The sequence below is a fragment of the Carya illinoinensis genome, chromosome 11 (genome assembly GCF_018687715.1).
Source record: "Carya illinoinensis cultivar Pawnee chromosome 11, C.illinoinensisPawnee_v1, whole genome shotgun sequence".
NCBI classification, from domain to species: Eukaryota; Viridiplantae; Streptophyta; class Magnoliopsida; order Fagales; family Juglandaceae; genus Carya; species Carya illinoinensis.
In genome coordinates, this window is record NC_056762.1 from 21697285 (window position 1) to 21720966 (window position 23682).

Consider the following 23682-nt stretch of genomic DNA (forward strand, 5'->3'; position numbering starts at 1 on the left):
ATTAGTTTAGATATATTTATAGGAATTTGTAAAATAAATGATTTTCCTTATTAAATTCAACTATTCATCTAGTATACCAAAAATGAACTGTTGGTATAATGATGTCACTGCAGAAAAGCTGTCATTGGTCAGAACCCGTTACATCTATGTACAGTATAGACCATATTTACGATGCAATCTAACTTGGTGTTTGGATGGTAGAAGATGCTTAAACATAAATTGTATTCAATGCAATCAAGAAACCAAACGGAGCCTTAGACATTATATAGTGAGGAAACGCACAACAAAACCTCACTTTCTTGGATGGAGCCCAACGACCTGTTGTTCTCAAACTTGTGGAGTACAAAAAAATAAAGACAAATGAAATAAAGACCTCAATCTCCCAATCATGAGCCATGAAACTAACATTCCACAATTGGAGTTCACTATTTTGTTTGCAAAAGGTCCATGTTACAGCGTGAACGATTTCAAGGATGGAAGGGTACTCCTGAAAATGTAATCCTACCACCCCATGACAGATACATCCGTCCATCCTCTTTCACCTAGCTAGTCTTCGTTCAGTCTTCTCAACAACCCCATTCCAAACTGCCTTAACCTTGGAAGTGGCACGCAAGGGATGAACCAAATATTTCATAGGCAAATGTGGGACCTTACACCACAGAATGCCTGGCAAATCCATATTGGCGACTTGATCCATTGCAACCAGCTTGGATTTGCCCAAAATTAACCTTTAGTCCGATTGCTTCAAAGCATAGGAATAGAGCGCGAGCACACAATAAAGATGTTTTGGATTTGTCCTACGTGACATTGATCTGAACAAGCATTTGAAGTATTACTCTGAATCATTATTAGCTTTCATTACTTTCTGCACTGTTGAAAAGCTACAAATCATTATTATTACTATTTAATTCTCTTAGAAAATGTACATGCCAATCTCATCTCAATGTATTAAATTAGAGTCTCTACTTGGGTAAAACCTCTTGGCTTTTACAAACGTGAATAGCGTCCTAAGTCTGAACGGTTAGTAACTAAACCAGCAGCTCTGGATGCTTTTTCTTGTGACTCCCTTGCTCTTGCAGGACCTTCACCGCAAGGTTGGGTTGGGCCTCACAAAGGTGGGTGATCATCTTCTGGAGTTTGGGGCGGAATCGGTTTCCAGCCAGGTTTCTCATCCCAGTGCATGTCATAATATATGTGTCCCGGGGTGTGATTATCCACACAACACCATAAACCAACATACCTCTTCACGCGATTCCTGAATCTCTGTTCCCTTGTCTGAATAAGAATTATTGTTCTGTTAACACTACTTCTGACAAAAAAAGGATTACAAGACCAAAGAAAAAAAACTTGCCTTGTCATCGAAACCTAGGAATGCATCTTGCATTGAAGAGAACTGAATAACTTTGACATCCTTGAATGACGAGAATACCGACTTGAACTGTATAATACAAGTAAAATTTGAAATGTTACGTTTGATGGGGATATCAGCATCGCAGAAGATACAACTGATAGTGTTTTGAGGACACAACTGCTGATCCAATAGAACTTGCCTAAGAACCTACAACTTATTTTAGGAAGGTATTCTAGAAAACTACAAAAATATCATGCACGTATTCACTACATAAACATATATTTATTAGGAAGTTTTACACAATAGGTCTTGAACAGAATTTTTTTTTTTTTTTTTTTTTCCTTTTATAGGTGGTCTTAAACCCAGATTTTTTCTTTTGTTTTTTTTAACAAGTAATTGAACCCAGAACTTTACCCTGTCTGATATGGACACAACTGAAATTAGAGCTAATACTCAATCACTTCCATACAAATATATATGTGAAATATGCACAATTAATTCATCACCACACCCACTGTTTTCAAATATAAATGATACCAAAGTACCTAACGCAGGGTTTTTAATTTTAATTTTTTAAGAAAATATGTTTTTGAGTGATCTAGAAATTCAATTTAACATTGTCTTTCAGTTTAGTGATGACCAATTCACCCTAAATTAAACCCTCACTAAAAGAATAGAAATAGCAGACTGACACAGTCATGATGATAACTCCAGCCCAAGCTATGCACGGTTATTGATTAGAGTTATGAGTTGGTTAAATCCAGAATACCGTTTCTTCATTGCTGCGTTTTGGAAATCTGATTAGGCCCGGTGGACCGGTATCATTAAATGCATGACAATCTTGGGTTCCTTGACAAAGCTGAACGTCAAGCCATGATTCTCTCACCTGTAACAAGAAGCAAAAGAGATCTGCACAAGGTTGATGTCAAGGAAAAGTGATGATGATTTTAGTGTTACAGATACCATGTACCTTTTCTGGGACTGATGGATTGTCAAGAAAAGAGTACTCCCTAATATCAATTCCGGGGCCAAATTCCTCCTCTGGCAGTTCTTTCAACATGATATTTACCTGCAGGCAATGCATATTCCTCAGTATCAGAACGCGGATGGGAAATACAAAAAAGTTGACATTGACATTGATGTCCCTTATTATTCCCATCAATGATTGAAACTATCTGCAGAAAATTTGTGAGTAAATAAGCAAACTTATTCTTGCGTTCCAACTTCTGATATTTCCTAGCCTCAAATGAGGATTAGAGAGAAAATGAAAGGCACCTAGATATCCAATTGAGTTTTGAACTCATGAACTTATGTCGTCCCATTATTGTGGGAGGAAGAAGTGTCCTTTGAGCTTGAGCTCAAAGGCAGAGAATGCCATAACTCGCTGCAAGAATGTAAAACCTAAAATATGTTCACTACTTATGTCTAATGAAATAACATTTATTGATTACTTTTATAAGGATAAACTCTGGTTGATTTAACAACAAAACCTGCATCAAATAAAAAAATGCCAACAGAATTATCCAATAGAACACAACTGTAAAGATAAGCTAAAACATAATGAAAATACCTCAAATACATGGTCCAGAGGGCAAAGAAAAGGTTGCCTAGTCATAGAACCTTCCAGAACTCCAGGGTGTGGAAACCACAGCCTATCCAACCTGCACCATAGTGGAGGCATGACCTAAAAGTCACACAACACATGCACAACAAATAAATTAAAATATAAACTCCAATTACCAACAAATGCAATTTTGTATTTTGGTGAACCAGATTTTTATGTGCAATAAACTCAACCGATAGACATCTCTCTTTACTTCCACTTTGCTTTTCAACCTGAGAGCATATTTAAACGAAGTACATCATTCTAACCAATGTGGGTAGGTCAATTTTGAGGACATTTGTTCACTCTCAAAACGATCTGTAAATCAAAGATATTTTTCTTCTCAGCCATTACCATTACCATCCACAGAGCAGTTAATCTGGTAAATCCCCAGCAACTCACTTAAATGAGCTGGCTGACCACCTATGTTTCAGATTCCATACGGTTTTTGATTTACTTCCTTCACATTTAAGTAAACCAAATTCAAAAAACTCAATCTATGAAAAAATAAAAACACTGCTATTTGTGGCCAGCCACATGATTCTGTGCACCATAGACTCTTCTAATATCCGTGCATTTGTGTGCACATATGCGCTTTTGAGTGCATGCCATTATAGACACATGGATACAGCCAAGAAATATACATAACTCTGGACACCCCCTCTATCTTATTTATCTCTTGGTTTTAAAAACCATAATATTATTTAAAGGTAAAAACTATAATGATCTTCCTAAAATTTCCTTAATTTTAGAAATGACATAACATTTTATATGAATCTTGTTTTCTTTTCAATAAAAGGTGGGGGAAATATGGGAAATCGAACAAGTGTGAATTTTCATTCTTACGAAGTAAACAGATTTCTAAGTCTTTTTTTCATAAGTAAAACAGATCTTTTGAAACATACCAAAAGGAAAGCAAGATACTTGAATTTTATGAAGGGAAGAAATATACAATTACATATACCTAGTAAATATATATTTATTATAAGATTGTATATCGAAAGAGAACTGATGAGATTGTCTAAAAAGAGATTCAGAACCACCACCTCCTACACTCCCCTGGTAGGTTGATTCCATTCGTCCAAGGGCACCAGCTCATGTGCCACCACCTTCGCCTCTATTTGCATTCAGGTTCACCTACTAATTGAGGCTCGCTGTCCAATGATCTAAAAAAAAGCACATATTCTTGCATCACTCAAGATCCTTTTAGTCCATCGGTTTCTTGCCATTTCTTACCTTCTTCCTTTACTTCTTTTACCTCTCATCTTCACATGATCACTAATCCTGAAATGGTAAGGGGATGTTTGGATGTAAAATGTTGGGAAGCTTTTTATGAAAAGTGGAGAAATGAAGACGAGATGAAAGTTTTATAGGTTTTTGTGTAAATATAGGTCTGCTTTAAAAATATATAAATAATTAATGAATTTTTATAATATCTTAACGATATTTATTATTTAAATAAATGTTTAATTGTATTAAATTAATATATTTTATTGAATAGATGAAATATATTGAGATAAGAAGTTTTACATGCTTTGAAAGAAGTTTTTTACACGTAGATGGAAAATTACCATACTGTAGATGATTTACTTCTGCATCCAAACATGGGCTAAAATGGATTCCCTTAATTATAATGCTACATGGGACATTATGATATTTTACCATTTTTAGGCAGTAATTTAGTTGCATGGGAGAGTAAGCAACAAGCAATAGTAGCTCAATCTAGTGTGAAAGCTAAATATATGGCATCGAATGACAATAGTATCAAATAACAGAACATTTCCCTACCAAAGATGCCATCGCACAATTAGTTCAGATCTAATCTAATGGTTCTATGTCTGTCTAGAAGTGCACATAAGTAACTAAAAGCTCACGAGTTATCAGACATGGCTCATTTAAAGAAGCCAAGATCATTCACACATGCTAACTTACGGACGTTTAGGCTCCTTGACTCAGCGGTCATGAGGCTCATTTCAAAGAAGTCAAGAATGTTCACACAAGCTAACTATGGAAGTTTAGGCTTCTTTTAGTGTTCCTATTTGGATCTCAGCTTATGCATAGAAAGCCACTTCAACATGGTTTGCATCAATTCACTACGCCATTCTAAAAGCATAAAGTGAGTGATACAACATAGAAGTGAAAAACTAAGATTTCTGCTAGCATACACTAAATTGTAGAACTTCTACAAAATAAAGAAGTTTTGAGCAGAAGTAAGGCCTCCGGATTTCTTAATTGAAAGGGAAAATTAAATTTATCCCCAAAATGACCACCCTTTTGCAATGTGACCTCCAAATTAGCACCATTGTCACTTTGTATTCAAAATGTATATTACAATATGCACCCTCATTAATATATAGTCATTAAAATAGATGAAAACAAGTGGAGTGGCACAATCTTAACAGACAGATCTTAAATGAAGGAGCATGTCACAATTTATGTTTCGAATTAGAGTGTCAAATGAGAACTCATTAAAGGATATATACCTCTCCAAATATTGAATCTTGACTTCATCAAAGTTAAGAATTTCCATATCAGCAGATTTAACAGTGTGGTATTCACCATGCCTTCCTCTCTAATGTATTAGTTTTGCAAATGTGACAATTCATAGCACAAATACATGAAAAATAAATACATAATGATACACTAAGGTACTGGTTATGAGGGAAACATTATGTCCAAAATGACTAATTCAACTAATCTATCAATGTGGTGAAAACTGCCACAAAGCATAGAAACATGTGTCTCAAAGCTGTCCTAGTTCTCACCAGTGTCCGATTCAACAACAATGCAATAGCAAGTGCCGTCCTTATCTGTTTTATCTGAAAGAATCATTCATAATATAATTCAGGAGATGCAATATGGAAATATGAAAACACATGGAGGGTTTTTGTAGGATTAGGTAAGTACATATATACATACTTGGTAATTCACGAGAGAAAAGTGTGACTCAATATTATGTTCCCCATCTAGCAACAAGCTCTTTGGAATAGATGGCCTAAACGACAAGAAACCCCCTGCATTAATTTCCACAAAAAAATTACGATGCAGTGATCATACGATTTTTCACAAGATGACAGATGCATACATCACATTAACTATATTTAGATGCTAGAACATCTGTCCATTTATTTAGATGAGCTTTCAAGTCTTCAGTTGGTTCAAACTCGATCACTATGAGGCAGATACATGTAATGGAAATGAGCTTTGTTTTCTTCAGATGACAAAAATAACAAAAATTGAAAAATGTCCTAAGGAAATTGTCTAGACAATTTTGCATCTGATGAGAAAATTTCAAAAGCCATTTATAACAAACCATAAACAATCGTCACTTTTTGGACTCTAACAGTCTCCTCGCAAAATCAGCCACTAGTAAACACAAAAGTGACGCATCATATAAACACAGGGACAGCATAAGCATTCAAAAGGATGCTGGGAGCATGAATGTAATTATAATAATTACCTATTATGGTCTAACAAAAAAGAAACAGAAGAAGCAATTGAAGTAAAATCATGAAAACTGAGCTTAGAAAATACATTGGCAAACTTCGTAAAGCAAGGAAAGTTTTCATGAAATTTTAAATTCCAATCCAGAGATGGTTAGCAGGATTCAAACCGATTATGAGATATACAGAAGAATAATACCCCTGGTTAACAAGTGTGCCTTGGGGAATTTAAGGGGGGAGATTGTAACACCCCATTCTGACTCACGAGTGTAGGTGATGTATGGGATCCCATATTACTTGGGAATGAGAAGTTCTTGCCCTCTATAATGACTCCATTGGGGCTCTAATGGTAATATTGACTAGTCCTTTTGGAGTAAGGTCTAGATGTAGCTTAGGCCTCCATTGGGATGTTACAATCATGATGATTCTATGGATACTTACCAGAACAAAATACTCTCATACTATCCGGTGTTACTAAGTGAAGCAACCATTCGGTATTTTCCCTCCTATATTAGCTCCTCGCAAGTTTGTGCCAGTTAGCCAATTTTCAGTTCTTTTCTTTTACGGGAAAAAAGAACCTGATAAGCACTACTATAATGATGAAGTTTCCATCTTATGTCAAGAAATCCTTACTTCTGTTGCATCATACTGGAAAACCTTAGTATAAAGGTGTGTTAAAGGGTGATTTATACGGAAGACCTGGTTGCAGTAGATTCTTAAGAGGCAGGTTGCATGATGTTGGTTGTCCAGGATATGTCCTATTGACCAGATCGTCTCTATATACTGGCTTTTTGTTAACTCTCACGGTAATGTAATTAGGTTTAGGTTAAATATATCTGGAAAAACCTACAACTAGGATCTATGAATGAGTCCCCAAAGGAGGTAACAGGCCTGTTGAGATTCGATGGGATGGGATTGAGAGTAATATGTTGTAAGTATTGTGATGGGGTTGTCGAGAAATGTTATTGTTGACCAGAAGTGTTTTGAGTTTGAAAAATTAAATGAGCGATAGTGGAGATGCACAAAGAGCAATTGTTGTGCAGCTAACTTCATTTCCATTGCTCAAGATTCTTTACCATGGCAGCTCTAGGCTAGGGGGTTCTGCAGAATTTATCAAATCGCGAAGAAGTGGGTCCCAGGTATTGGTGGTGCAGCGGTAGCGTAACCAATGTTTTGAATACTGTACCGGACGCCATACCGGTTAAAGCACTGGAACGAAATATTTTGGTATCAGTACCATTTCGTGTACAGTTTCAGGATAGTCGATATATGAATAAATTATATATATAAATATATATATTAATTATATTTCAAAATAATGGTCTATATATGAATAAATTATACATAAATACATATATATTAAAATTATAAATAGTCTGATCTAAATTGGAGATAAACAAATGAGCTTGTAGTTTGAAAAAAAATGAAAAAAAAAAAAAAAGTAAAGGCCGAAATACCGGACGGTACAAGCCGAAATATCAGCCGGTACGGCCGGTATTTGGACCGGTACAAAACAGGTGAAATTTCTATACCAAACCACAATACCTGCCAGTATGGTACAAAATTTAAAACACTGAGCATAACTCTTATGGGAGATTTATCTCTGCTTCGGAGTTTAGCAAAGGGAAGCGTCGTGGTCTGATAGTGATGCCGGAATGGAGAAAGGGGGTAGGGTGGAGGAACTTTGTTGATATGCTGAATGAAATCGCGGAAATTTCCTCTGTTTTTTTTTTTGGGGGGGGGGGGGGGGGGGGGGGGGGGGGGGAAATAGAGGCAACCCGCAATGGTGGCCTTCTCTGTCGTCGCAGGGTCACCAGCTTTCCCTTTTGTACAAGGAGGCTCTTGTTCGAGCCCCACAACATGCAAAGAGGGCAAATGAGATTTCTTCTTTGGTGAAACCTCAACCCTGTGAAGGGAATGGCAAGAAGGTGTCGGGACTAAATATGGAAAACTTGAGTGTTGGCTAAAATGGAGAAGCAAGTGGCTACCTTGCAGATGAATATGGGATTACTGAAACGTTGCGTTGAGGATGTGGGGCTGGATCAAGAAATGGGTGCTCAGGTTGAGCTGGGTTTTGATAAAGAGATTCTGTTTGGGCCCAAGGATTCAGGGGACATTGGTTTTCATGCTAAGGGGAAGGGTCTGGCATCCTAACAGGCCCAAGAACTTGCACTTTGTGGTTCAACAGTGCAGGCCTATCATACAAGCCGAAGGCCCTGGTCTAGTCTGTCTCTCAAGCCCGAGCTTTGAAGAGCAGACTCAACCTAGTATTCAAGCCCAGGCCCAACCTGTCCTTCAGACCCAGGCGACTGACTATGAGCTCCATATGCAGCCTACGCTCACCGATGTACCATCGTCGTCATGTGGGCCTCAACCTCCACTGTCGGTGATGGGTCAGGGGTTGACGCAGGTGGCTTCGTCGGCGAGGTCTGGGGTGAAAGATTGCGTGCCGGAAGCTATATACGATCAAGATTTGTGCATGCGTAGCGTCAAGAGGCCTTTGCTGTCGCAAGAGATTGCACAGATAAGGTCGCCTGAGGTGGCTGGAGGTCTCGCCATCTCATCGGCGCCGTCCAAAACACTAGTGTGTGGCTCTCTGTTATCGGGACCTTCGATAGGTAGTTTTTCTTGGGAGAATGATGGATTTGATGGGAATAGGTTGGGGGAATGCAATACTCTTGGTGTTGGAAGGCTTTCTAAAGCCGTGGAGGATTCAAGAGGTGTGGAAGCCTTAATTGGTGGGGAAGATTCAGACTCAGGTTCGAATTTGCAGTTGGTTTTGGTTGATAAAGACTGTATTGGTGGGGAGGGGGCCATGCCAACCCCTCTATGCACACTCCCACCCAGTTTCAATAATGAGAGAGTTCCATCTAACTAGGTTTTCAAAAAGATGGAGGAGATACAAGCTGTGATTGGGATTTCGTATGGAGGCGACAAAGAAAAATTTAGGGCTCTTCTTATGGCAATTGAAGATAGGCGTATGAAGTCAGCCACAAAGTGGGAAAGGGAATTGAAAAGGCTAACTTGTTCCATTAACTATGATACAAAGGAAGGAAGTGGCGGTAGGGATAGAGTGAAAGGAAGGGGCAATCTATGTTTACATGCAGCCTAAGATTATCTCTTGGAACGTGTGGGGGCTTAATGATCACAATAAACGCCTTCGTATCAAATCATTATTGCGGATGTGGAAGGGTGATGTGGTTTGTTTTCAAGAAACTAAGCTACAATTTATCGATAGAAGAATAGTGCGAAATTTATGGGGGTGCGCATATGTGGGTTGGTCCTACTTGGCCTCTTTAGGAGCTTCAGATGGAGTGTTATTAATCTGGGATAAAAGAGTGGTTGAGGTGATTGAGAAGTGTATCGGGGATTACTCAGTAGCGACGCAATTCAAGAACGTTGTTGACGGATGGGAATGGGCATTTGTAGGAACATATGGGCCTAATGTGGACAAGGATAGGAGGAGGATATGGGGAGGGTTGGCGGGTCTATACTCTCTGGATGTACCGTGGTGCATGGGAGGAGATTTCGACATTAATCGCTTCCTAGCAAGAGGTCAGGACATTATTGGAACCCTGTGGCCATCGAAGAGTTCTCTGAGTTCATTTTTGAGCTGGATCTTATGGACCTCCCCTTGGTAGGGGGCGAATACACTTGGTCTAGCGGTCGAAATTGGACAAATTCCTTATCTCTCCTTCGTGGGAAGCCCACCATCCGGAGGTATGCCAGAAACGGTTACTGCGAGTCTGTTTAGATCATTTTTCTATTATATTAGATTGTGAGTGCATTCATAGTGGTTGCCGGTATTTCAAGTTTGAAAACATGTGGCTTGCTGTGGATGGGTTTGTGGAGATGGTGCGTAATTGGTGGTCTGCGTATTGGTTCACTGGTACCCCAAGTTTTACTCTTGCACGTAAGCTGAAGGCTCTAAAACAAGACTTGAAGAAGTGGAACGTGGAATTTTTTGGCCACATTGACAACTAGAAATCTACCCTTTTGGAAGAACTGCAAGAGTTAGAGGAGAGGGAATTATCGAGAGATGCCTCAGAGGAGGTGCCTGTGAGGAAGGGTACAGTCTTGGCAAGTTTGGAGAGGGTTTTTTTGTCATAGGAGACCTCTTGGCGTCAAAAATCCAAGGCCCTTTGGTTGAAAGAAGGTGATAAGTGGAGGCCAAAGCTTGATGTTTTATCATTTGATGCTATTGACTCTCAAAACTCAAGTGTTCTGGAGAGACTCTTTGATGAAGACGAGATCTACAAGGTCATCGTTGGTATGACTAAGGATAAAGCACCAGGGTGGGATGGTTTTTCTATGGGGTTCTTTCAAACTTATTAGGACATTGTCAAAGGGGATGTTTTGCAAGTCTTTAGCGAATTTCATTCTTTTCAAAAGTTTGAAAAATCCCTTAATGCGACTTTCATTGCTCTCATTCCTAATAGACACGGGGCTTCGATTATTGAGGACTTTCGAGTTTATAAGATTATCTCGAATGTTCTTGCTAACTGGCTAAGCCCGGTGTTGGAACATATTATTTCCAAGCCTCAGAATGCATTTATTCGTGGAGATTGAGGGAGGGAGGCTCAGGCATTTTGTGCAAGCTTGACATGGAGAAGGCGTATGATCATGTGAATTGGGAATTTCTCTTACTCCTGCTCAGGAGGTGTGGATTTGGTGATAGGTGGATTGCTTGGATGAGTCATTAAATTTCAATTGCCCAGTTCTCAGTTCTAGTTAATGGTACACCTGTTGGATTTTTCGATAGTTCTCGGGGTTTGCAGCAAGGAGATCCCCTATTTCCCCTTTCGTTTGTTATAGTTATGGAGGCTCTTAGCCGGATGGTGCAGGCCACAGTTGGTGGAGGTTTCTTATATGGTTTCCAGGTGGGTAATGGCATTGGTGGCTTGATTACTATCTCTCATCTTTTATTTGCAGATGATACTTTACTTTTCTATGAAGCATATAAAAGCCAGATTCAAACTCTATGTGCACTGTTACTTTGCTTTGAAGCAGTGTCGGGGCTCAAAGTGAATCTTGGTAAGTCTGAGATGGTTCCAGTGTGCGTGGTTTCAAATATACGCAGATTAGCAAGCTTATTGGATTGTCATGTGTCCTCCTTGCCTTTGAAATATCTGGGGCTTTCGCTAGGTGCAACTTTTAAGGCTATAACTATATGGGATGGAGTGGCGGAGAAGATAGAAAAAAGGTTGGCTGGCTGGAGACAAGTTTATTTATCAGAAGGGGGTTGTCTTACTCTTATTAAGAGCACTCTCTCAAATCTTCCCACGTATTTTTTATCATTGTTTCCTTTGCCGGTAGGGGTGGGGAACAAGATTGAGAAAATCATTAGGGCATTCTTATGGGGGGCTTGGGGGAGGAGAAGAAATTCCATCTAATTAGATGGAAGACAGTTTGTGCTCCACTTATACAGGGGGGTTGGGAGTGTGCGACTAGAGGACTTTTAATAAAACTTTATTGGGGAAATGGTTATGGAGATATCACTCGGAGGGGGGTCATTATGGAAAGAAATTATTGATGCAAGACATGGAGCTGCTTGGGTTGGTTGGTGCTCCAACGAAGTGAGGGGGGCATGGTGTGGGTTTATGGAAATTTGTAAGGAGTGAGTGGTCTTGTTTTGAGAGACATGTTCGTTTTGTAGTTGGAGATGGCAATCGTATCAGCTTCTGGCGAGATGTGTGGTGTGGAGATCATGCATTGGAAAGAGTTTTTCCAACTCTTTATTGTATTGCTGCTAATAGGGAGGCTTCAGTGGCGGATGTGTGGTTATTCTTTCATGATGCTCATCAGTGGAATGTTCTTTCTATCAGGGACTTTCATGATTAGGAATTATCTATTATATCAGATTTTCTCAGCCTACTATACTCCATGGGGACTGTAATATCTGCTCCTTTCTTCTTTATTTATGAGCCTTGATCCACGTGTCGAATTTTGGTCAATGTGCCTAGCCTCGTTCTACGTGCTGAGCTTTGATCTACATGCTGAGCCTTATCCTAAGTGTTGTACCTTGATAGCGTGTTCCGAAAGCTATCCAGCGAATTTCAAAGTAAAATAGATATTTTAAAACTTACGGATATTTTAAATATTATGAAAATATATATAGGAGATATTTCCAATATTATTAGATAAGCTTGTTTTTAAAGTAACACAATTATAATATTTTAATGAGCTCTAAAAATATTATAATTGTGGATAATTACTTAAATGAAATATTTTAGTTGTTTTAAAATAGTAAGGTTTAACTTTACGTTGAAAACTCTTATTTAATTTAAATGATTTTATTCTCTTTGAATAATTAACAATACTTTATTATTTTAAATAATGATGAAGAAATATTATTTTATAAACTTTAGTTTATAAAATAATATTTTATCTTAATTCCTCTCAGTGTTTTATTTAAGTGTTTACGCATTTTTAAATCAGTATTTAAACTCATTGTTAGATCGTTTTGAGGATCCCGAAGCGTAGGACTAAGATTAAATACATAGGCCCCTCTCTTTTCCACCTCACTTTTTCCTTTCTTCCTTTTCTCTCTCCTCTTTCCTCTCTCCCATGCATGTCCAGCCCGTGTTCTTCTCCTTTACCGTGCGGGTTGCACCTCCAGCCCAGCCACCATAGGCCTCATCACCGGTTGCCGATCACTCCCCACATGCCGACCAACACTTTCTCTCGTCGGCCAAGCCGCACGCTCTCTCTCTCTCTCTCTCTCTCTCTCTCTCTCTCTCTCTCTCTCCTCCCACGGCTTCACTAGCCGAAATGGGTAAGAACACACTTTCATCCTCCACGCTGCCGTACACGGTAGTTATGATCTCACCTCCGGTTACCAAATGACCACCCTCCGGCCATCATTCACCCCCACCGGTGAGCCCCCACGTGCCCTCCTCCTCCCTTCATGGCACCACCCTCAAAATGGGTTTTGCACCCATTTCCTCCACCTAGAGCCACCATATAAGGCCAAAAAGACCACTAAGCACCGCCAACGGTTTCACCACATCATGGGCTTCCTCCCCATGTCCTCCTTTCTCCCTAACTCTCTCTCTTTCTCCGATGGGTCTCCACTCACACACGTATGGTTGCACCGCCGTGCACCACCGTACATGGCTACCCACGGTGTTTCACCACCACCACCTTTTTCCTCTCATCACCACAACCTTCCCCAATAAATTTTATGTCCAAAGGAGCTGTGTATAACTCTCACTCTGCAAGGCACGAATTACACTTCTAGTGGCCGATCTGCCGCCATGAGCCACCGCCTGGCCACCACCTCGCCACCATAGCTCCACCACATCTTCCTCTACCTCTCCCTACCTTCCCATGAAGTTCCATGGCCTTCCTCCACCTCAAGCAACCTCCCACCATTTCGGATTCACTGTTCACGGTGTGATGCCACTGTGCTCCACCACCTTTGACCACCACGAGGCCACCTTGAGCCTTTCCAAGACTACGCCTAGCTACTCTTAAGCCCAAACCACCACTTTATGTGGTGAATAGCCACCGTACACGGTGTTACCGCCACGTACGACTCCTCCGATGCTTTGATAATGGTGAGCAACGAGCGACGCACGGGTTATCCCGTCGATGGTATAACCCTCTACCTCTAGTCATTTACATTTAAAGTAGTTGATTGGTTGGACTATAGACTATGTAGTTAGTATTTGTAGAGTTCGCTGCGTAGTTGTGAAGTGTTGAGTTTGACTGTATAGTATTGTAGACTATGCTGTGAGTATGGGCATGAGATGGATGCCGTAGTAGTGATAAGGCGTGAAATGTGAAGGTAGTACACTTGGAGCGTACTCCGTGTACCGCAGTGACGCACCATGTGACGTGTGGCGTAGAACGAAGGGAGTACGCATACTATGTACTCCATGTTGTGTAGCGATGCACCGTGAGGTGTGCATCATAGCGATGTGTGTTGTAGTATAGATGGAAGAGAGTTCACATGAGTGTACTCTATGCTATGTCGTGATACACCGGATGGTGTGTCACAAGAGTTGGATGGCGTAGCAGAGAAGCGTGGAGTGTATGGTATAGTGTTAGGAAACTGTGTAATAGTGTCCCGAAGTAGTGGTGATGTGGTTGTAGTCCAAGGTGACAGGTGAGGTTGACTTGTGGCTGATAGTAACTGTGAAGTGGTGAAAAGGTATCAGAGACTGCAGCGGAAGCATGATGGGCATCATGCTGTAACTCGAGAATTTGTCTCGAGCTGCATAATGTGACAGAGGCGCATTCTGGATGCAATCCTCTTGTTAAGTGGTGGGAACTGTATAACAGTGTCTTAAAACAGTGGTGATATGGCTTGTAGTCTGGGGTGACGGGTGTCACCTTGTGGTTGACTATGGCTAAGAGTATATGGAAGTGGTGGAAAAGTATCAGAGAGTGCAGCGGAAGCATGATGGGCATCGTGACGTGACTTGGGATTAGTCTCGAGCTACGTGACGTGACAAAGATGTATTTGTGGATACAGTCCTCTCCTATCAAGCATTGGGATAAACTTGTACAAAGCCGGGAAGTAGGAACAGTCCTATCAATCGGGTCTAAACAAGTTGGTATTGGAGTATGGATCTTGTTTGTACAAGCAGGCGTTCATTGAAATTATAAATTACTCTTAGGTGATAAAAGGGGATGAAATACACGTCTCTGGCGAGACACGTGTGCCGAATAGGTTTACCATATCTAATGGGTAATCTATCCTTATTATAGTTACATGGTGTTTTAGCCCCAGAGTTGGCTTGAATTCATGTAGCCTAATTGGTTGGGAATGAGGATTTAGTATAGGCTAGGATACATGAAGGTAGTAATGGGCAAGTTGTCTAAGGATGGGACGCATGACTATGTTGGTCGGAATCATGCGTCGGATTGTGGAAATAGAAGAACAAGACAGAGGTCGTAGTGTCTTAACCCTAAGGTGAAACACAGGGATTCACTTTAAGGAATAAGATCCCGAAGGTTTTAGCATAATAAACAGCACATAAGAGCCCAGGGATGGACGAAAAGTGTTCCAAGTGAGGCATAGTTCTATTTTTAGAATAATTACTTATGCATTAGATAGATGATGATGTAAGGTTATGTGTATGCATGTAGATTGCCATCTAACACGCACACGAATGGACTGCATGGAATGAGTATGGCATGAAGTCCAGGTAAGTATTAGGTTCATACTTTTCTAGAGTTTTTCTTTATATAAACGAAGATGAAAACAAAAACTTTTTCTCTAAAAGGAAAATGAAACTTTTCTTCCCAAAGACCCGTTTTACGAAAGAAGAAACGAAACTTAAGTTTTCAAGTATATTGTACGTAGCGGCCTTCCTTGGCAGTCCCTTTTTACGCACCCAAAGTATGTACGTGTATGCATGTGAATGGATGCTATAAGTATTACGTATTGTATCTATGTTCACGAGAAGGAACGAAAAGAAGCTTTAAAAGACAAGTAAGAACTGTTAAGGACTGTAAGGACTGAAACTAAAATGAAAAGAAAGAAAAGAAAGAAAACTAAATTTTTAAATAACTCTCTCGTAAAAATGATTCTCTCTAAAACAACTCTTTCAGATTCTTTCTAAACAACTTTTCTTAAAATAAAAGGAAAGGAAACTATTCTCTCTCTCTTAAAGAAACTTCTTTTAAAACGACTTTTACAAAATAAAAGAAAGAAAACCATTTTTTCTTAATTAAAACTTTTATGAATCGTAAGAACTGAAGACCCATAAGAACTGTAAGAAACGTAAAAACTGTAAGGACTGAAACAAAAGAATGGACTGTAAAGGAAAGGAAGGAAAGGAAATGACTGTAAAGAAATGAACGGATTAAATGTATGATATATGAAACATACGTAAGGGCAACATGGACTGGAATGGAAATGGTACCAAATGAATGGACTGGACGGGGCAGATTGCAATGTCGGGTAAGTAATACTGGTAGTGCACCCTGACCGAATGGATTCCCAATCCGTGGCCACGGGCGGAATCAGGTCCAAAAGACCGCTAACCCCAGCACACGGGGTGTAACAGTGTGCTATGGCCAATGAAAGTGAAAAGAGAGAATGGATGCATGTTAAGAAAGAATGCCTGTATGGATGGATGAACGGAATGCATGAATTTATGTAAGTAAGAAAAAATGAATGCATGAATGTATGTATGCATGCATGAATGTATGTAAAGATAAATGCGTGAAAAGGCTCTTTAAGAAATTAAGGCAACGATGCGCGGCGAACTGTTTTAAAGAAGAAAGCATGTTTTAAAAGAAAAACCCCACCTCGCAATGTTTTTAAAACAAAAAGAAAGACGTAAGCATGCTAAGTACGATATGTACGTATGGAATGATAAATGCATGATTGAAAATCAATGTTATTATATTTTAACGGTATGAAGTAATGCTTACGAGTCATTGACTCATTTTAATTTTTATGTGTGCCCTCCAAGCGACAAGATAAGCATGACAAGTCAGGATGGGCACAAGCCAAGGGGAAGAGCACGAAAGCCTAGACAAGATGTTTTATACAAGAAACTTAAATTACGAGATTTAATGTTTTCCACTGTAATCTTTTAAATTAAGAAAATGAATTTTATTTATAACATAGAATCTTTTGTATCCTAGCATGAATGGAAAATAAATCAAAAAGGGATCATAATTCTCATCTATTTTATCAAAATCATTTGAAAAGGACCCACCATAAGGACGGTCGTTACAGGGACTCCTATGGCACAATGTGATCACTTAAAGTGGAGGTCTAATAATCATAAGAAATTAACTGTAAAGGTGTAATATAAACTCTTATCATCACAAGACCATCCTCCATTTCCTTGGAAGAACATTTGGAGGTCTCGTGTCCATTCTAAAGTAGCCTTTTTTGTATGTAATGCCGCTCTTGGGAAAATCTTGACCATAGATAACTTGAGAAAAATGGGGTGTGTAGTGATGGATTGGTGTTATATATATAAAAAGAATGGAGAATCTGGGCATCACCTCCTACTACACTGTGAGGTTACAAGGGACTTGTGGGATGAGATTTTTCAAAGGGTTGATGTTGCGTGGGTTATGCCCTCAAGGGTGGTGGATTTGTTGGGTTGTTAGAGGAAGATGCAAGGATGTCATCAAGTGGCAACAGCGTGGAAGATGATCCCGTTATGTATCATGTGGTGTATTTGGTTGGAAAGAAATGCGTGCTACTTTGAAGACAAGGAACGCTCTATGGCAGAGTTGAAGAACTTTTTCCTACACAGAAGAACTTTTTCCTACACACTTTGTTGCTTCGGTTTTCCACTATTGTACTAAACGGGGACAATGTTCATGATTTCCTATCTTTAATTCATCGTTCATAGAACATACTTAGGTGTCTTATGTATACTTCATGTGTACGCGGGCTATGCCTATTTTCTTATCAATAATATTTTTCTCTTACTTATCAAAAAAAAAAAAAATTAGCATATCAAATATTCCTCGAATGGTCTTGGAATGATGGAATTAAGATGTCTAAATAGAACAGAAAAATCCTTTCAATTTCCCAAATCCAACATGGATCAGCCCTTAAAATTAACTCATATGCCAAGCTTAACTTAAGAGGGTACCAAACCTCTTAAGTTTGGTACCCGTTGGGGCAAGACCCAGGACAGTCACCAAGATTACTAATTGAACCCCTGCAACCAATGGGGGAAAGCAGAAAATTGGCGAGACATGCAACATTTGGAGAATTACCTGGAGAATCATAGTAATCTGGTGGATCATAGAAAAACATTGCTTCCCGCAGCCTGTGGCGCTTTCCTTCAGTACCTGCATACTGAAATGTGGTATGCACTGCATATGGCTCCAATCGAAGTTGCTGATACATGGTCTGTCATTATAGCATTAGTACTTAGGACATGTTTGATAACATTTTATCCAACTACATCAATCGGGTCAACCAAGACTCTTAAAAGCATTGATGGCAATGACTACCAAAAGAAATGTAGGAAAGAAAATGAAGGTTATAGTCTTTATGTAGAGCACAAAGGACTGTTCATTTTACAGAGCGATCCAAGATCCTACCTGTACAAAATATGTATGTCCGCTACAAAATATACTTGCGGGCAAGATTCCCAGCTTAAGTTGTCCATCAAAAGCATAAACAAGTCCACTGTCCTCATCCACAGATGGTCCTAATTGCCTGCGGACAATATCGTTAAACCCATTTTGATCCCATATTTTTTCATTGGCTAAAAGCATATCTTTCCATTCTCTTGCCAATTTTTTTGCAGAATGTGTTGGCCTCCAGTGGAATACTCCAATATTGTAGGCTCCACTAACTGTTGAAGATGCAGAAATAATATTGTAAATGTGGTGGATGCTAAAGTGTGGAGTTAAAAAAGGTGAAAGTAAAAACACCCAAGCTGGAAACTTAAATGGAGTTTATTTGCACGTGAGCATATGAGATGAAAGAATGACTAGATTAGAGTTGAATGACAGTACGAATAAATAAGTGGACCTCTTTCCAAGTGTCCAAAAAGATTTCATTTGTTAGAGGACACTTCCATATCTGGAGACTGGGTGTTAAGAGTGTTTGGCATGCCAATCATCAGCAGAGAATTCCCACGTATGACAGATGAAAACAACCATGTTTGCATTGAGGTAAATAAGATTATTATGAACCCTAAGGTAAAAACAAGAAAAACATACATCAACAGAAGCTCAATTTAACAAAAATTTCACCTTGTTGCCAAATGTCTAGGCTGTCATCAACAACCGTTGGTATAACTTGATCACTAGAAGTTAGGACATCTGCTCCAGGATAACGAGCAAGATATGGAAGCGGATTCTGTTTCAAGAGCATAGCAGATCGTGTAAGAAAACTTTGACCAAGACTAATTTTCTGAAGGAAGTGACCATAAAGAGAATCCTTATAACAAGTGCATGCTGATTATAAGGTGTGATTATTTAAATGTAAATGACTGCACAAGAACACAAACAAGAGCACTAAGAAAGACATACAGAGAAGAATTTGGGAGAAAAAAAGGAAAAGGGAAAATATCAGGATATCATACTTGAAAAAAGAATAAAACGTTGAAAACACAAAACTTGAAATCATAGCTCGTCAGCTTCATCAGGGGAGTGAACCTACTCCAATTGTTTCGTGATAAATTCGTGTTCATATACTTAGCAAAAAAACAAAATAACTGCTTTTGCATAAAGAACAGATTTTTTCTGTCCTATGATCCAACAGAACGTAGGCTTCCCACTGTGGAGTTAACATATAAGTTGAATTCCTTTTTTAGCAAAAAGGAGCATAAAATGATTACTCAACAAAAGAAATGCTGGAATTATGCGGATAAATCAAAGAGGTGCTTGAGCCAAAAGGAACAAACAAAAAAGAGATGAAGAAATAGTACCTTCAACCAGACCATGTCCGTATCACACATCAACAGCTCATAACCAAAAGGGAGGATGGAATCTATCAGAATAACTTTTTCTCTCCCCATCTTATGAAATGTTGGAGAGCCCCAACCAACATCTATTGTGCTCATATGGCTGCCCATATCAAAAACGGGAACACCTTTCCAATACAAAGCCTCCAACAATTTGGTATCCATAGCACCTAAAACAACAATGTCAAACACCTGTAAGAGGTGTACACTTTAACAAAAATAGAAGCACAATATTTACTCAAGAAGTATGAGATATTAAATGGACTGAAACATGTCAGAACAATACAATGCTGAAAAGATGTAGCTTACCAACGAGAAGATTAGAGAGCCCCAAATCTGTCAAGTGCTTAACCCAAGTCAGGATAAAATCCATGAATGCATAGTTACCAAAGGTCACTACAATGATATTATCTTTCACCCTTTTCTGAACCAGTTCTTTGGACAGCCGAAAAGTCTTCAAAGGTGGCATTTTTTCAGTCCGTGGGGGAATTGCCCAAATAGGTGGCACCCACAGGGTTTGAGGCCCAGGTGTAGACCCAAGTACTGTATCCACAGTTGCTGATCGAGAAAAATTAAGTTCTTGTCGTGTTGGAGCTGGAGGAAGATCATCAGCATTGAGAAAAGTAGAGGTTGAGCTTGCTGAACCATGCTGAAAATAAGCTAAAAAGTTTTTGAAAAACAAAACCTAGCGAGCAAGTCTTAAGTATTGTCCCTCTTGAAATTATAAGGAAACTTTCTTCCGTCACTGGCCCCCATTATTGTGCCTCTTGAAACTATCAAGGAAACGTTTCTCTAAAAAGTCCTTCATTATTAGTTCCATCCAAAACAGGTCCCAATTTAAGAAATTAATCCCCTATGATCTCCGCTTTTATTCAAATAAATTGGAAAAGTATTGGTGGAAGAAAACGGAAAGGTCCCATCTTTGATTATTTTTGTTCCTCCTCGAAAGCTCGAGACATTAGTTCATTAAACACAAACAATTCCAATGCCACCCAAAAGAGCGCTGAAGCTCTAAAAGGAATAGATTAGCAAATGTTAATGTGCACAATTGAAAGGGTTTCACTCGAGTATATCTCCAATTGAATCTCTGAACCCATATCCGCTCGAGAAAATGGGATTCATATCTGACAAGGAAATCCGTATAAGCAGCTCAGAGATTCAAATGAGCGCGTGTAACACCAAATATATGTGACAGCAGAAAGCAAGAAGAAGTAAACATAGATTAATAGAAACGAATACACTAGAATAAAGTGAAAGAAGAGAATGAGAAATCCATAGGAACATACTGGAAAAAGAAACGGAAGGAGCTGAGAGCCAGGAGATTTTTGAGTTAGCTGCAGAGTTGGCGGAGTATATAGCGGAGAAGACATAAAACGACGAGAAGATTACACCAACTATAACAGTGGCGTAGATCGCCGTGAGGAGAGGCTTCGTATTCGCCACTTCCTGACACCCTTTCCAACCCATTCTTGCTAATGCCGATCGATCGATCAGAAAACCCGCTTTTCAGACCGACCCATAACGAAGGCAATAAAAGGAGAAGGTTTTCATTTTCGGAATGATCTTCTTGTCAACCGCTGCTTTGAACCGGTTATTTTCAACGAGATTTGTTACTCATGAGCCTCCCACGCTACATTTTTCTAAATTTTTTATAGATTTATTCTTTTTAACTAATTAAATTTTTTTATTTATTATTCATATACTAAATATTTGATAAAATAAAAAAATTAAAATAATTTAAAAAAATATGTGGTGTATAATATATAGATTTATAAGACTGTTCATCCGGATTCTAACCCGAAAATTCGGGTATATCCGGACCGTAACCCGAATCTAAAATCTGGCCCAGAATCCAAACCGGATTAATCCGAATCATACATGGGCCAAAAACCGGATGAATCCGGGTTCTAGGTTTGAACCCGGTTTTTTTTTTTTTTAACGAGTCTGTATATTATTATTTACTTTTCCGAAAATATGTTTATAAAAAATCTTATATTTATTACAACTTTTTGAAGAAATAATGTTGAAAAGCAAAAAAATATTTATTATATGAAACTCTATATATTTATCATTTTCCATAATGATAAAAAATATCAAAATGAAAAACTAGATTTATGTTAATAATAGCTAAGGCTATAAATAACTAATGAACTTTATAACTAAATGCATGTAAAAAAAAAAATTCACTACATATTACATTGTCTGAACTAATCTGCTTAGATCAATACAAAATTCATACATTGTTTTAATTAAACACCAATACACAACAATGAACATGAACTAATTTACTACATCGTGGAAGGACTTTGATTTTCTATTATCGGGAAAATAGTCTCATTTTGTTGCTATCCACCTGCAGTTCATCAAAAGAAAAACATAAACAAACCACCATTTTTTATATGACTAGTAGAAATGTTTAAAAAGTTATAACCACATAATGTAAAAATGCAAAGAGAGATCATTTACTACCACAAAGGTATAATTGAACTGATTCTATAATCATATTGAACAATATTATTGGTGGGATTAGATCTTTTTCTATCAGAAATGAATCTTAAAGGTAGCAAATCCAGCTCCTGTAGGCTGCCATTTTTACCTTTTCAAGTATCTTGCAGGTGAGGATTAGTGTATTTCCTAATCAAGTATATGCTGGTAGGAAAGAGTAAGAGAAGGATCTCCAAGAAGGCAGGAGCCAAGAAAGCCCAAACTGCTACAGTGGAGAAACATATACCTTTGCTAACAAGCTTTTAAAATAGAGTCTGTAATAAAATACAGTGTAGAAGCATCTAAAAAGTCTGGTCCAAAACCCAACCCAATAAAAAAGAGTTACAATTTGACATATGTTTTATCTGGTATACATAACTATTTCTTAATTAAGCATGCATCTTATATATATTCTAAGCGCCTTATACATCCGTCCCTTGATCATATATCTATCTAATGGAATTTATAATAATGAAAGCAATATATAATAAAGTACCTCTTTCAGTAGAAAATTCTCAAATTCATCTGATTTTATATACACTGTAATATCAGTTTTATCCTCCAACTCCTCGCAGAAAAAATGAGAGAGATTTCCACATGACAAAGAAAATAAAAAACAAACCTAATACTATAATGGGCAAAAGGAGGTGAATGCATGCAGAAGGAAATTTGGAAATACTTTAACTACCAAAAATTACAGTCACGATATTTATTCAATCGAGTTAATAACATGCATGACAAAAAAAAAAAGGAAAATAGAATCCAAACAATGAGCTGATAAAATTATAACTCAAGTGTCTCAGAAATCACTATCAAGCCGGCAAATTTCAGCCTTTGGCTCGAGGGATTTCATATCCTACACCCTTTTAGATGCCACAAAGCAGGTAGCATTCCTAAATACATTTGATAGAGGAGGATTTAAATCATATACAAAAACACAACATTCGGCCCCTCTATTACAAAATCATCACAGATCTCTAAAGATGATATACTTTATACCCATGTTCAACAAAAAAAAAAATCCAGATCAATCAAAATAACGGCATATACTTTATACATGTTTAACAAAATAATAAAAGAAACCCAGATCTACCAAAGATTCTTCCCCTTTTCATTTTCTACACAAAAATGTTACGAATAAATATTTCTTTTTTCTTTTCTTGGTTCAAAGAGTTCAATTCATACCTTTTTCTTATCGTAATAAAACAGACCCAAATCTAAAACATACCCAAATCACAGAGAACAAACCTTGAGGTCGAGGATGATAGCGAGTCGGTGATGGGTCACAGGATGATAGGATTTCTTCGATCGGCACTAAGGGAGGAAAGGAGGGCTATCTTTTCTTCGATCGACCGACAGCAGTGAGGGAGGGAGGCTAGGGTTTCTTCGGAGAGA

General features: G+C 38.5%; 1 protein-coding gene across 3 annotated transcripts; it reads right to left on the bottom strand.

Moving 5' to 3' along the window:
* Positions 1 to 832: 832 nt before the first annotated feature.
* On the bottom strand, positions 833 to 21391 carry LOC122281617 (arabinosyltransferase XEG113-like). 3 transcript variants are annotated; one of them, XM_043093278.1, is made up of 14 exons: positions 21090 to 21390; positions 20113 to 20397; positions 19768 to 19973; positions 19091 to 19196; positions 18431 to 18687; positions 18101 to 18236; positions 5874 to 5968; positions 5720 to 5773; positions 5438 to 5526; positions 2922 to 3012; positions 2322 to 2420; positions 2121 to 2237; positions 1352 to 1438; positions 833 to 1275 (listed from the first exon to the last, which is right to left on the bottom strand). In XM_043093278.1, exons 1-14 carry the CDS (start codon positions 21268 to 21270, stop codon positions 1108 to 1110), a joined length of 1971 nt encoding a protein of 656 aa, XP_042949212.1. In that variant the 5' UTR covers positions 21271 to 21390; the 3' UTR covers positions 833 to 1107. The 3 variants fall into 3 exon arrangements, 2 of the variants coding, with proteins under 2 accessions (XP_042949212.1, XP_042949213.1); XM_043093279.1 differs by lacking the exon at positions 5438 to 5526 and having other exon boundaries at positions 2922 to 3035; positions 21090 to 21389; XR_006230267.1 differs by lacking the exon at positions 833 to 1275 and having other exon boundaries at positions 1347 to 1438; positions 2044 to 2237; positions 21090 to 21391.
* Between the last annotated feature and the right edge of the window lie 2291 nt (positions 21392 to 23682).